The sequence below is a fragment of the Pseudopodoces humilis genome, chromosome 11 (assembly GCF_049639895.1).
Source record: "Pseudopodoces humilis isolate 2021_Gansu_Grassland_sample_001 chromosome 11, ASM4963989v1, whole genome shotgun sequence".
Classification (NCBI taxonomy): domain Eukaryota; kingdom Metazoa; phylum Chordata; class Aves; order Passeriformes; family Paridae; genus Pseudopodoces; species Pseudopodoces humilis.
In genome coordinates this window covers 16443164-16458627 of record NC_142210.1, presented here as the reverse complement: position 1 = coordinate 16458627, position 15464 = coordinate 16443164, and the positions used below count along the sequence as shown (strand labels likewise).

Here is a 15464-nt window from a genome sequence, read left to right as displayed (position 1 = left end):
TCTGATCACTGTCAGCTGAGTATTGCTTCTGCCTTCCTAATCCTGGTATCAGGATTCAGAGAATTGGAAGAGCTCCCTTGTGAACAGCTTCCATGCATCCAAATTTGCAGAAACAAACACACATATTGGGCCCAGCCACTGCTGCTCAATTACTTTTATTCATCTGCTTGTCCATGAACCAGTGGGAGTTGGAGACAAAAGGAAACATGGGATTGATGAAACCCCAAAACTGGCAAACATGAAAATATCAAACACTGTTCTAAAAGATCAACTTCATTCACATGGAAATGGGCTGATAATTTAGCTGGACACAAATCCCTTTTAAATTTCTATAGCAATGGGACTCAACCTCTCAGTATTCTTTCCTCCTTTCCAAGGAAAAATGAAGCACCTATGTTAAAGTGGACTGAGAAATAGGTTGACAAACAGGCAAATATAATTTTGTCTTAAAATATATCTTCAGGACATTCTGTCTAAATAGACCTGCATTTTGTCTTCAGGAACAGCTTAATCCAGAAGGATTGCTAAGTGGCAACAGGGAAAGTTCTCTGCTGCTTTCATTCCAAAGTTTCTGGTTAACAGAAAAAAAATAATCAATTGCATACTGTATTAATTTGCCCCTTTCCAACCTTGCAGTGACAGGGAAAGCATGTCACATATCTGAGGGACCAAGATAATATCTATCTCTTTCATTCTTCTAATACCTTCATAAATAAACAGGTATTTAACTAATTAACTGTTGCAGGCTGGACCTCTTGTATTTACAGTTAGAGCTCAACATTTATCCTGCTTTCTAGACTCGATCCTCTAATGGAATTTATGCAGTTGTGTGATCGCTGTTTCCTAAAGAATGCAGGGGTGAAATCACACAGATCAGAGCCTCACTGTTCCTGACACAGAGGCCTTTTTTTCCCCTTTCCCTCCCCCAACAGAGCTCTCCTGTGTCGCTCACTCGCAGCCGCGCAGCTGCAGCTTCCCTCTCATGAGCTGTGGACAAGAGGGTTATTCTTACTGCCAGCAATGTTTCCTCTGCTCCCAAAAGGGTCAAAACTCCCATGTGAAAAGCCTTGTTTGTTGATTAAATTTGTAGTATGCAGGGGAGAAGCCTTGTGCCTGTAGAAAGGGCATGACGAAGAGGCACAGAACCTATTTCCAAATGTCGGGGGGCAGACAGCTGCTGCAGTTACCTGAGAGCATTTCCATCTGCTAAGGCTGGCTTGAGGGGGGAGGATTTCTGCATTCATGTCTGATAAAAGCCAGTCAGGACCGTGTTTTCTGTGGCTCTCATTCAGATGACCTCTCTACCCAAGGACCAGGTGACTTTAGACTCAAACGCATCATCACAGACAAGTGTGAAAAACAGATTTTTCGGTAAACACCTCCTCCTTCCACAGTGGCTCAGCAGCTTTTTTATTGACCACACCTAAGCTCCTTGAGAAACACTGATGTGAAAGGACTAAACGTGAAAAAAACAACAGCCTCCTTCAGTGTGCCCTGAAACCCAAAACCTTGGTGTGCTGAAGGATGGCCTCATGGGGCCCTTATTTCTGCATTTCTGTTTTTTGTTCCTCAGCTAGGCAGTACTTTTAAGGCATTTTTTCTATTTCACTGGTCAGCAGTAGCTATCAGAATATGGGGATTAACATATCTCCTTTGTCGATTCAGCCTGTGGATGACTATATGGTGATAAACTATCCAAAAATGTGATCTTTGCCGTTAGGTCAGGAAAGCACTCGATGTGGGCCAGCAATTTCTCTGGGTTTCTCTGTCAAAATCTTCATGAAAACACTTTGGTTTCATTTTCCTTCGTCCGTAGGATCCCGTACCTCAAGCTACGCGGGCAGTTTCCCATTTCTCGCAGGTATTCCCGGCCACGGAATCTCGCGGCTCCCGGGGACCCCTCTGCTCCCCTCAGCTGGGGAGGGGCGGGGCCAATGCGTGGTGCGCCTTACGTAACGCCCGCTGATTGGTCGACGGTGCCGTCCGTCATGCGCGGGCTGGGCGTGACCGCGCGTGCCGGCGTTGCCGGGTAACGGCCGCCCCGGGCAATGGCGGCGGGACCGCCCCGCGGTGAGGGGGTAACGGGTGCGGGGGCGGCCGGGCCGACACCTCTTGTGGGACCAGGGGCTGATAGGCAGGAGGAGGCGTGTGCGGAGGGGCCCTGTTCGGGCTGGGTATGAGGAAAAGGGTGGGGCAGAAGCTTTGTGTGGAGGGTGTGCGCAGAGCGGGCGGAAGGGACCTAAGTGGGTGTAGGTCCCTTCAGGGGGACCTTCTTTTGCAGCTGAGCGCTGTAGGGTGGCATCAGGTGCTGGAAGAAGCCAGCAATGTGGTGGTTCCAGATGCTCCATGTTAGAGCGAGAGGCTGTCAATCCCTAAATAAATCCGCCATGGCTGTTTTGTTTCCCTGTTGCAATTCCCCAGTAACACTCGCTTCTGTTGCAGGTTGGTGCCTGGCGATATAGTCGTAGGAATAGCCGGCAAAGCTGCTTAGGACTGTTGAAAATGCTGGGAGAGAAAAAACAGTTAATGGTGGCAAGAGACCTTTACACAGACCCCACGTTTCCGGCTAGTGATACCTCTATATTTTTTGATTATTGTACCCCGCTCGCCCAATTCAGAGGCGAGATATCCTGGTTGAGACCTAAGGTGAGTTTTAAGGTATAAAAGGCTGATTTTATTAGAACGGGGCTTTTAGGTAGTAAATACAAGTTAGCATTGAATGACTGCTTCTGGGTGGGTTTTTTTTTTTTGTTTTTTTTGTTTAGAAACACAGGAGTAATAAAACCAATGTATGTTAGCGTTAACAATACACGAGTTACACTTTTTTAAGTCTAGGTGCTTGTTTGTAGAATTGATTTAAATCCTCTTGTAGAGCTTTTAAATTTCATGGCAGTAGTAGAAATTCAGAAATTCAGATTATAAATAAGTTTCATTATGCAAATTTTGTGCATAACAAGTTAGAATGCAGCATTATGTCATTCCCAATTTTTTTTATGTATTGCATAACTGTCTTGAAAATAAGTAATTGGATTTTATAATTTTTCAGAAGCCTATTGCTTTTTTTGTGGTTGATTTCTTTGATAACAAGAAAGAAAACTTCTTAAGTTTATAACTTGTCATATGATTCTTATTGCTTTTAAACTTATAGCTGGGTTGTAGAGCAAGCTGTATTAGAGCTAAAAGCTTTAGAATGCATTTCTGAAGAACACCCATTTAAAGTGAAGTATTTATGATACTGCCTTTGTGTACAGGGGGAAAAAGGCTATAAAAATGTAATGGAGGAAAAAAGTATGTTGTCTTGAGTTATATTTTTTCCCCTGTTTCTAAGTCTGTGTGTAGAACAGTGACAGAGCTGTTGGTTATTAGGTGTAATTGGCAAACAAATGATTTCATGGAGTCGAGTTTGCAGCTTCCTTCTTTTGTACTTTACACCTTGATTGCTGCTGAGGGCTGATGAGTTAATTTCCATCTCTTGCAGTGTTTATATATAAGGAGAACTATTTCACAAACTCACTTTCAGATCAGATTAAGTATTCAGAACCTTGCATCTGAAATTCCCTCTTGTGCTACCGACTAATCTATTTTTCTGTGCCCTAGGGAAGGTTTTTCCTTTGTTCTAATTTTGAGATGTTTCTAACTTGAGATGTGCAGTTTAATGTAGATGGCATCAGCCTTGAAACAGTCGATCATAAGTCTAGCAAGGAGCTGATGAATTATGTTGTCTTTCACTTATTACTGCTTTTGCTAAGGTTGCACCTGATGGTGACAATTGTGTACTGAAATTCATGTGGGAACTAGATTTACATTCGTGAAGTACCTGCAAAATACCCCCACAAGCCATTTATTTGTTACTTCTTACTTAGGCTGTGTATGAAAAGGAAATTTTCTAGAAGTAAAAATTCCCTGATTTTATGAGAGCTCTCTGGAGCCCTCCCAGTCCCTGAAACATAGACTTTCTTAGAATGTCATGCAGGCCTTAAACTCCTCCTCTTTAATTTTAGGACATTTGTTCTTCTCCTCGGTTATTTTCAAACAATCTGGAGGATGTGCAAATAAAACAAGGAATTTTGGGAGACTGTTGGTTCCTGTGTGCCTGTGTAGCTTTGCAGAAGAGCAAATACTTACTGAACAAGGTATGGAGTAGTTTCATGTTGGAGAAGTTTTCTTCACCTAATTGACAATTTTGTATCATTCAGCAGTCCCAAGCTGTCCTATGAGTATTGCCTTCATTATGCTCAGTTCCACTGGTTTTGTTATCCTATTTTTTTCTGTGTTTGTTACAAATAGTTGATATTCAGTGAATTTTAAACTAGTTTTGTTTCCAAAGAATAAAATTCATGAATTCATTGTTTGCCTTGATTTTGGTTTTTGTCCTCCAGGTAATCCCTCCAGGTCAGCCCAGCTGGACAGATGAGTCCTACCAGGGCTGCTTCACATGCCGGGTCTGGCAGTTTGGCCACTGGGTAGAAGTGACCATTGATGATCGCCTGCCTTGCCTTGGGGGCAAACTCTGTTTTTCCCAGTGTCAGACAGAGGATTTGTTTTGGCTTCCACTACTGGAAAAAGCTTATGCAAAGTATGTGAACACTGCTATTGGTGAAAATGGAACTGCAATACTTGTATATTTCTTCTGCTTACTTATTTTACGCAGCTGCTTTGGGCATAGATCTGAGTGTTGTGGCTGCTGGCGGTCCTGTCATGGCTTGTGCAGAAGTTGCTCTTTAAACTGTATGTTTGTAAGGTGTGCTTCCAGTTGTATATGAAGTAAGATAGTCTTAGGGAGGTAATTCTGGTGAAAAGTAAACTGCAATGAATTTTCAGGATTCAAATGATGTTTGTTAAGTCTCTATCCATTAGTTATCTAATTTGTTAAAGGAAGATATTCTACTAGGAAGGTGAGAGCTCAATGAGAAGCAGAAAGCATGCAGATATTTTCATGGAAAGCAACAACATTATGTAAATTTGTGCTAGCTGCGGCTCTGGTTGTGTGAGTTTCACTTCTCTTTTATATAATTTGTTAGTTTATGGTTTTAGAAAGAAAATGCAGCTATTTAATGGTTTATGGCACATCTGTGGAAAAACTGTCCAGATGGACAAAGCAATTTGGAGATAAAATGTGCTGGTAAGATAGACATCTAATGTCCTAAAGAATCTGAGCAGAAGATTTTGTGGTTGCCAGCAGAGGGCAGAGGCAGACTTCAATTAGGAAGTAACCTACTCAGCTGTAGATAGAGTGAGCAGAAGCTGTGATGCACCAATGTCATGTTAAAGGTTCTCTGTAGATTTGTAATGTATTTTTGTTTTCTGTAGAGATCTTATTGTTCAATCTTAGAATTCTATTTTAGTCTTGACGACTTTTGCTGTATTTTGCATCTGCTACATCAAGTGGGGCAGTCCCTTGGTTTGTTTAGGTTGTTGAGGGAAATGCTACTCTGATTATTTGTGCAGAGTGAATAAAGAATAATTGAAGAGAAAGAATGAAGTTAATATATAAAAAAAGATAATGTAGAGCATGGATAATAAGGTACAAATGACTAGTACTAGACAACAGCAGTTTTTTAAATAGAATAGAGAGAATGTAAGAAACTTCCCATCAAGCAGTGGAATATCCAATGACTTACATAGTCAACTTAGATGTTGTGTTCTATATAAATAAGATAGTATGTGCTTTCTCTTTCCTACTTTGGGTTATGAAGTAAGGCACAGTCACAGTTGTGATACAGAGTGGGGTTGAAGTGTGTAAGAACCATGTTTCTTTTGTTCTACTGTGTGTACAAACTTTTCCTTAGTTTTTAATTTTTGTTTGTTTGTTTTTAGAGTGCATGGATCTTATGAGCAGTTGTGGGCAGGACAGGTGGCAGATGCTTTGGTTGATCTGACTGGAGGAATTGCTGAAAGATGGACCCTGAAAGACCCTGGAAAAAATGTGGAGAAACAGAAGACTGGCATGGTTTTGGAGAAAGCAGTGTTTAGAAGATTAATGAATCTAAAGGAACAGTGTGTAATAAGCTGTTCAGTCCTCAACTCCAGACGAGGTGATAGTAAATGTCTCTATTAACAGGCTTCAAAGGACAAGGCAGCCAGCAAATATAAGTGCTGATTCTAGTACCATGCCAGTTTCATGGTAGAATTTGAAATGTTTGGATAAATGAATATTTAAGGATGTTACTGAGTTCAGGATGGGAGCTGCTTTTGAGTAGTGCTTTTTATATTAGAAGCTAATATGGTCAGTTCTCAAAAAAAATTGCACCCTCCCCCTCCACTCAAAAATGCACTCCCTTGAAAAAGCACCTCAAAAACAACCTTGAAAACCTCATTGAATTTCAGCACAGTGAATTTATAGGGATTTGAGATCAAGGAGTGAGTTAATACAGTTTGCAATGTTACTTTGTTTCTCTGTAGTCACTTAAATGAACTGGGGTTTCTTTGTGCTGTTCTAATACAGATTTAAAACCAATTTAATTTTATCACAAAATTGCCTTCTTTCACTAATGTTACTGTAAAATATGGAACAGATTATTTTGTTTATTTTCAATGTATTTTTTTTTTTCTATTCAGGTGCAAGTGAACTAGGAGAATTTCATGCCTTTATTGTGATAGACACATTGAATCTCTCTGAAGTGTCAGGCAAGGAAATCTTCCTACTACGAATACGAAATCCTTGGGGGAGGCGGTGCTGGCAAGGGCCTTGGTGTGAGGGGTGAGCAGTTTTATATTCATTTAAAAAACCATTTGTGTAAGTTTTGAAGCACAAAGCTTTTCTATGTATTGCATAGGCAAACACTGCTAATAATTTGTAGCAGAGGAGAGAGGCTTTAGTGTCTGTGTGCAATCCTTTAGAGAGCTGGAAGTTCACACAGCTCATTAGTTCTGAGGCTAGTAAATTTGATCTCCTAGCTCTTGCAGTCTAAATTTTTTTAATAACTTTTTTGTTTATGAAATCATCATGTCTTTTTATAGAGACAAACTTAAGGTGCTAGCTAATTTTCTGTTTCTGATTTCTGTGCTTTTTTTTGTTGTTCTGCCATTGATCTAAGTGTCTTTGATCCTCTTTGTTTCTTGCAGTCACTCAGTTTTACTTGACTCTCTCATTTGATCCTGGCTCAGCTGCAGAAAACAAGCAAAGGAGTAATGATAAAACTATAGCAGAAAAAAGCATGCATATGCTTTTTGTTTGTGTGCTTTCATTTCCGTAGATTGATATGCATAGGAGAAGCTGGAATTAAGTCCATATAAAGTAGAAATAAAGAAGAGAACTGTTTTATAGGATTTGCAGAAATATGTGTAGCAGCTCAAATAGCAAAGTAACAAGAATGAAAGGGCAGACCCTACTTGCTTATTTTGGAAAATGTTAGCATGTTTTGACTGTAGAAAAGAACATGCAATTCTTGACCCAGGCAACAAGCATTCAGCATTAAAATATGTTAACAGTATGGTGATGTTAATGAACATTTTTGTAGAAATGTTTTTCTTCCCTGAGTTAGATAATTTAATTGCATTTATTGAGACTTCAGCTGATGTTTTTTGATTTTGTTTTGGTTATACACTTGGTCTCTTGTAGTTGCTTTGTCAAAGAGTAAGTTGCTATGTAATTCCAAGAGGATAGGGGGTCATTGGGTGGCCTTAGAGCCCTGTTTTATACAAGTGCAGAACTGTTCTTTGTTGCTAGTGAAACAGTGGAAAATGTCAGAACTACAACTTTTAATGAGCCATAAATGATGAGGCTCAAGGTTTAAGTTCTTGTTTTATCAAGACTTGGCAAGCAGATTCAGGGGGTAGCCAGTTGCTTAATACAAATGGCAGTTTTTTATGTAAAGCATAACAATTCTTTCAGAACAATCACAGTGCAGCTTGTTTTACTTTTTTGCCTTTTTTAACAACATTTAGGAATCTTTATTTTGCTCTCAATCTTCTTACTGACTTACTGACTTTGCAAACAAAGCACCTATTTCATCCAGAAGTTTGTTCTGCATCCAGTCTGGTATTAGGCTGTTTCTAAGTTTTCTGAGATAAGTTATGACTTGTGTTTCCTATGATCCATCTCACTGACCAGCAATGTGCAGAGAAATTTTCAATGAAATTATTTCACAATAAAATGAAGAAATCTCTTCTTGCTGTCCTGCTCCATAAGATATTTGGTAGAACATTGTTCTGGAAAACTACTGGGCAAAGAGCTTGAATGTTAACTTTTGTGTTATGTGCAGTGGTCAAGGATGGAACCAGCTAGATCCAGTAGTTGCTTCAGAACTCCTCTCACAGATCCAAGAAGGAGAATTCTGGGTTGATGAAGAGGAATTTTTCAGGGAATTTGATGAGATTACCGTGGGCTTTCCAGTCAATGAGGAAGGACAGCTTCAGAGTCTCTATACAGGTGTGATATAAGAAGACATCTTTATCATGCAAATAACATTGTCAAGGGGAAGAATTGATTTGAATTGCAAATGGGTGTAACAGGACTATAATTTCTTTCTCAGTTTTCCCCTCACCTTTAGATCCATAGGCCTTTTCTGTCTCTACTGCAAGAACAGGACAAGCAGAAATTAAAGATCTTGAGAGAAACCATTGCTATTTCTATGAAATCTAGTTACTTACTAGTTGATTGAGAGATTAATGTCCTCTGTCTAGAAGGCTGTTATTCTGGACAGCCCTGTGATGTTTTGTGTTTAATGGTAGATACACTTGAGATTTCTAGTAACAATTTCTTGTAAAAATCATGTCATCAGTCTGTCATTACCAACTGTGGCATTAATTCTCATGCCTCTCAAAATCTTGGTCATGAATTTCTGCTTTAGGGAATGTCAAGCTATGACACAGGATGTTTTCTTGGGCTGGGGAGTCTCTGCCAGATACCTGTTGTGTAATATTAATCAGATTCTCATGTTTGAAATCCACACCATGGTTTTTCTTATTTTGTTAGAGAAAGTGCTGCATCACTCACAGAATCTTTTTGGATCCTGGGTGAGAGGCCAGTCTGCAGGTGGCTGCCGTAACAACAGCAGCTTCCCTACCAACCCCAAGTTCTGGCTGAGGGTCTGTGAATCGAGTGAGGTGTGCATTGCTCTGCTGCAGAAACACAGGAAATACAGCACTGACTGGGCTGGAAGGATTCAAAATCCAACTCGCTTAGCAGAGGAAAATCCATCTTTCACTGAGGGCATTCAGAGAAAGCATTACCAGGCTGTGGGATTGCATGTCTGGAAGGTAATACAAAAGTCACATTTTTCTCTTTGCAAATAGAAGTTTAAAAGCATTAGTGAAATATTTGAGTAAAATCATTAATTTCTCATGCCAGTGATATGATTCAACTGGTCACAAATTTTCTGTCTCTGCTTTATGCTGGAATGGATCTGTTTATCTCACAGATACTGTCTGTACAAACTATTACTGGACTAGTACTTTCTTCTTATCACTGGCACTTGGGACTGTTCCAAACAAGTGCATGACATTTCAGGCTGATGACTTGAAGCCATTCTAAATTTACTCCTCCTGAATATTAACTCTTCCTACTTCTCTTTGATGTTTAGGTCATCTGCTGACACTCTTGTCTTTATTTCATTTGTCAATATTTGCATGCTTAAAAATGTTTTAAACAATATTTGATAATTTTTAGTTTTTATTAAAAGCTACTAATTTTTCCTAAACTACCACACATCATTATGCATCTATTCTAGGTGGAGAAGAAACGATTTAACCTTCCAAAGACCCTCTCTGCTCCTCCAGTTGTAGGTACAGTCTGCCATTCCTACGATAGAGAAGTCCATGTGTGCTGTGACCTTTCACCTGGCTTTTATCTTGTTGTTCCCAGCACTTTTCTGAAAGATGCAGTAGGGAATTTCTTGCTTCGTGTATTTTCAACAGGAAGGATCTCTCTCAGGTAAGTTTAAAACAAAGCAGAATGTTTCTTAAAATTGGTGACATCAATACAAGTGTAGCACTGAGTGGAAATGTTCAAAATATTTTGAAGAGTTGTGCAGGGTGCTGTGTAACAGCATTGTATTGTCTTTGAATTCATGCAAGTTCCTCAGCTCCTTGTTTTTGTCATGAAGCTGCTGCTACCTCTTGTTAAAATACAAACCAGACGTAGCCAGATGAGTAGCATCTTGACTCTAAGCTGCAGCTTAGTGCTATATGCAGAGGCAAAATGTAGTGTTAGCAGCTGCTTAAAAGCTGGTCAGATTTGTTTATATTCTGTTAGTACATGTTTTATACACTTTAGTTTCTTTTCTCTCTTATGTTTGATAGTGAGCTAAAGCCACCACCCACGGATGCTGCCCTCTGTGAAGAACTCCCAGCTGGTGAATGGGAGACAGTGCAGCTGCATGGATGCTGGAAGAATGGGCTAAATGCTGGAGGTAGCAGGAACTTCCCCTCCTTCCATACCAATCCCTGCTTTCCCCTCTCCATTCCTGCAGGACCGGGGAAAAGCAGTGTGAAAGTCACTCTCCGTCAGCACTGCCTGGATAGCAAGTGTTGTCCAATAGGTTTCCATATTTTCCAGGTAAGGCTTCTGGTCAGTTTGATCGCTCATTTTCCAAGGGTCAAGGTTAGCTTGTCAGCACAGGGCTCCTTGCAGTTTGCAAGGGACTTGCTGCTTCTGGGAGAAACGCCGGCTGACTCTGGGAAGTAATGCCCAAGAAAGATACGGAAAAATTTAGGTAGTTACACAGCATAGTAACCAGATAATTGGTCCCACTGAATTCTCACAAGGTTCTAAATTAGTTTTAGTAATGATGAACTCTTTTGAAGATTTGCAAAGAATTCTCAGTGCCCTAGTAATTGAGGACCAGACCTTACGGTAATTCATCATGAAACTTACTTTCCTTGCGTCTAATAATTAAATGTCCGTAGGCAAATGATATTGGATCAAAAGGACTGTGATATCTTGAGCAGGTGATCAGAAACAAAACAAGATTTGATTTGATATGGATAGGTACTGATTCTGCATGTGTGTGCCAGTGTCCAACAGCATAAATGTAACCTGAGAAACTGCTGCTTAAGTAACTATTTTGCAAAGAAAGGTAGCTTTAAGTTTAGAAAACTTGCTTCAAAAAAAGTGTTGCTTAAGTGAAAAGTCTGGAGTTGGGCATCAGAAGTAATCATAAAACTTCAAGTATACAATATGTGAAGAAAGATTGGCATTTTTTGTGCTTATGGGAGACTGAGATGAAGTCTAATACAACTTTTTAGTACAGGAAAGACTGCTAGATATAGGAAGGACACAGTCTGCTCAGCAGATCCCTGGGATGGAAAACAAGTGCTTTAGGCTCCATCGGGGAAGAATAAGCTTAGACAATAGAGAAAGCTCTAGAGATATGTGAGTAGTGGGTTCTATACATTGTCTATAAACAGGCTAGAAATGATTCATCTCTTCATAGTACTGCCATCTGGGTTTTCTGGAAGCTTTTTCATTCCTCTTCTCCCTAGCTCTGTACAGTAGAGTGAGTATTTGGAATAGAGATGGACCATATTACACTGTGGTGTATTAGGAATGAACCATTGTGAGACCTGAAACAGATGAAAAGCTAGGCGTGTCTGCATTCTTTTCTGCAGGTGCCTAACAGCAGCTGGAAACCACAAACTACTTCTTTTGTACACTTAGAGCCACTGGTGAGCTGTGTTCCTCACTGCTATTCCCAGGAAGTCAGCCGACTTTGCAGGCTTCCTCCAGGAAGTTATGTCATTATACCTTCTACATACTTGCCCAATACAGAAGGCAATTTTACAGTGGTCATAGCAACCAAAATAGACAGGTAAATTTATATTGCCTTTTATTTGCACTTCTAGTCTTTTTAGTGCACGAATTGCAGAATGCATGAAAATGCCTGCAGTAACGTGTTCTCGTGATGGAAACTTTGTGAAGTCCTTGTTTTTCTGTTGTGTTTGCATGCACTGCTTACCACTTAGATTATGTTGGAAGAATGACTAAAAAAGGGTGGTATTTGTTAAATCTTCTTGCATCAGTTACTGAATATCAGATATCTGTTGCTGGAGGAGATGGCACTAAAGTAATTAATTACCAATTGTATCATCCATGTTAGGTTTTATATTGAAAGTTAACAATGCATTTTAAAAGTCATTTGAGAAAATGCAATGAGTAGCCAGCCTTATTCCAGGTAATTCCTAACTATGATGTCAATAACAACGGCTCTGAATCAGAACTGTAAATTCCATAAGACTGCAGTAAGACTCAATAGAATTGCAGAAAGATTTGTTAAGGGAATGCATGTGGAACGAAGCCTGATATAACTTCTCATTTTGAAGTGGGATAAATACTTGATATATACAAGATTCCCAATGCTTTGTGCAGAAATAAGTGTGGTTTGGGTTTTCAACAGGAAGCGCATTCACAGCCAGGAGACACTTGGACAAGTATTACAAGAGGTAAGTGATATATTTTGATGGATATAATTTGGTGTATTCATTCTTGTTGTCACCACAGATCTGCTTGTTTTAACTGTATGTTGTATCCTTCCACCATCTGATTGGTTTTGATATTTGGTATACTCTGTATACCAAATGTTTATACTGTTTAAAATTCTAATGATGTTATAGGGTTGTAAAGGCTTAAGAAAGCAGTGCAAAATGAGAATGTTAGGTTTTTATTTGTTTCCCTACAGCAAGCCCATACAGCATTCCACCATTATAATCCCTCCTGGAGTGCAAGTTGTTTTGATCAAGTTAATGACAGCTATTTCAGATTTTGATTTGGTTTTGCTTGATTAGATAGGCATGTAATATAAAAGAGTTGGATGTGAATACTGAGTAACTAATACTTACAATGTTTTTATTGGGTGAAGAGAAGTTTGATTAAAATTTGTTTAATTAAAAAATAAAGTATTATTTCAACAGTGATTTGGTTGGTGGATCAAAACATGTCCGTGATAACACTCTGATTATTAGGTGGAACAAGACCATCTAGATACTTGTGTCTTTCCCTCTGAGGTTTGAACAAAACAAAAATTGTAGGAAAAATTCTTCACCCAAGTTTAGAATTGGCTTACTCATTTTCTGAATCTGGGTCATGTTGACCAGTGATTACATTTTTTTTCTTAAAACCACACAAACAGTATGGATTTTGTGTGCTTCACAAAGTGGACACAGACCTGTGTGTACTTTCCATATGGTTCCTGTTACTTTAATATTTAGGAGCTGAAGTCCTAATGAAGGTCCTTTGTTACCACTGTTTTGGGAACAGAATGTTGCAAGGCTGTTATATCAAAAGGAATCTATTACAACTTAAGTTTCTTTATATTATTTCATGAAAACAGAATCAAAGAAACGAACACTTCAGATTCTTCAGGACAGCTTCAAGAATCTGGAAATTTTGGTTATGTTTTTCTTATCAGTGGAATAAATTAATGTCTGAATCTAATCTTCAACAATATGAGCTTTTCTAAAGACTGGATTTTAAACTTTCAGGAGTTTAGCCTCCTGAGGGTTCCAGGCAGTCTTCCTCACTTTGTACTAGTGATTTCTAAAAGATGAATAACATCAGCAGAGCTGGATGATAGTGTATTTTTCTAGAAGTTTGACTGTGTTCTCTAGTTACTGAGGTGATGGGATTTTGAGTTTTAAAGTTTTTTGGTTTTTTTAAAGGATGTTTCAGATGAAAAGCTTGCATTTTGATCTTAGATTTAGTGTAAATCTTTCTTTTCTCTGATTCACTTCAATTCCGTCTTGACAAAAAACCCAATGAAACAGCTTTTTTCTCTGTATTGCACATTTTGTTGTAGGTTTCCTTTACAACTGTGATGAAAAGGTGATATGGAATTCTCATACTGTTGTTTCAAGAAACATTGGGAAGCTGAGGAATGCATCATCTCTTGCTCTTCTCAGTTTTGAATGGGATAACAAGAAGATGCTCTTAGTGGAACTAGTTTTCATTGCTACCGGCTGTCAGGCCTGTGATGACTTCTTTTTAAAAAAATACCTCTTTTAATCATGAACACTGAATATTTGGTCTTCCCACATTTTTAGAAGAAGCATTGTACAGCAAATTATCATGTACCTCAGTTCTTCAAAAATATACAGGTGAAGAATATGTGCATATTTGAACCCAAGCTACAGTTTTGGAAGAAAACCGGAAAACTTATGTGTAAGGCCAAGTTGGATGGAGCCTGATCACCCCAGTCTTGTGGAATATCTCCCTGCCCATGGCAGGATTGGAACAGGATGATCTTTAAGGTCCCTTCCAACTATAACCATTCTGTGATTGTGAAATAATATTTTATTGGGAAAAAAAAAATCAACCTGACGGAATAACTTCATGTAACCAAAAGGGTGGTGAACATAGAGGAAAATTTTGAGTCTTTTTTTCAGGTGGGATATACCTCAAGAATCATCAAAATACACTGGAGTAGAAAAAGTCCAAGCTCGTATCTGACACTGCCAGTCCTGCTGCTGAGCACTTTACCTTGAGCCCTCTATGGAACCAAGCAGATTGGGGGTTCAAAGGAAAGATTATTTTTGGTGAGTTTTTCTTTAATGAATGCCAGAAATAAAAAGGACAAGACTTGAAAACCTTTGAACTGTCCTGTCAGACTGCTTTTGTAAATCTGTAAGAATGTGTTTTATGGAAGAACTACCCTTGCTGCAAGAAATGTGAAGTTTAAGAGTTGTTTCTTAATTTATGTTTGAAAGTATTTCTTATTCAAGCAGGATTTTTAAAATATTATATTTTCCTCGATAAAAATAAAGTAACATTGAAAGTTTTAAAATGGCTTTTATTAAAAAGGTGAAAAATACCAATGATGTCAAGTATGCATTTATTCTGTGGTAGCAAACATGACCGTGTTTTAGAACCCAGTGGTTGACACTTAGTGGAAGGGAATAATTGGAAATATTTTCAAGGAGAATCAAGTCTTCTATTAGTTTTATGTCCCAGAAATACATAGTATTCTGCTTTTGTTTTTAACTGCATCCTGTCATCATTTCTGTTAGCTGCTGTTGAACTTGGAAAATTCAAAGGATTTTAGGATGCTTTCAGCTGAATTTTAAATTGTCAAAACCTTCCACATCTGTTGATGTGGAAAAAGAAAGAAGAAAACACTGTGAGTAATAAATCTCTACTGTACCTACTAAAACAACTGTTTTAACATCTTTGTTTATATTCTTAATTTCTTGAAAAGCTGTTCCGTTCTCTTCAAATAGGAAATTATTGGATCATACAATAGTGTTTCTAAACAGAAGGAAAAGTTTGTGAAAGTGAATGGACCCAAGCTGTGATGAAATAGAACTTGGATACTGAGGAAGTAAAGAAAGATATAAGGATTCCTAAATGGGCCATGGTTATGAGAGGCCCCATACATACTACAATCATTTTTGTGTGTGTGAAGTTTATGCTACACTATATAATGCTTTGTGGGAGAGTGAAAGGCAAAGGACTCAATACTGTATGTACTCAGTTACCTTCTGCAAGAAGTTCTGTGAACTCAAAAGAGTAACAGCTTACTGAAGAAAATTTT

At 38.8% G+C, this 15464-nt stretch overlaps 1 protein-coding gene across 2 annotated transcripts; it reads left to right on the top strand.

Moving 5' to 3' along the window:
* Positions 1–2024: 2024 nt before the first annotated feature.
* CAPN10 (calpain 10) lies at positions 2025–14744 on the top strand. Of its 2 annotated transcripts, none has more exons than XM_005525023.3 (13): positions 2025–2070; positions 2443–2646; positions 4002–4133; positions 4380–4576; positions 5818–6035; positions 6559–6700; positions 8205–8371; positions 8918–9201; positions 9672–9874; positions 10243–10498; positions 11551–11750; positions 12336–12381; positions 13734–14744. In XM_005525023.3, exons 2-13 carry the CDS (start codon positions 2503–2505, stop codon positions 13761–13763), a joined length of 2019 nt encoding a protein of 672 aa, XP_005525080.1. In that variant the 5' UTR covers positions 2025–2070; positions 2443–2502; the 3' UTR covers positions 13764–14744. The 2 variants fall into 2 exon arrangements, with proteins under 2 accessions (XP_005525080.1, XP_087917157.1); XM_088061031.1 differs by lacking the exon at positions 2025–2070 and adding an exon at positions 2275–2348.
* Positions 14745–15464: the final 720 nt, after the last annotated feature.

Excerpts from the sequence above, each read along its gene's own strand:
- CAPN10 (XM_088061031.1), top strand. The coding sequence starts at position 2,325 with ATGTGGTGGTTCCAGATGCTCCAT. Across the intron at positions 2,647-4,001 it reads TATCCTGGTTGAGACCTAAG|GACATTTGTTCTTCTCCTCG; the intron begins GTGAGTTTTAAG and ends CTTTAATTTTAG. Across the intron at positions 12,382-13,733 it reads TTGGACAAGTATTACAAGAG|GTTTCCTTTACAACTGTGAT; the intron begins GTAAGTGATATA and ends ATTTTGTTGTAG.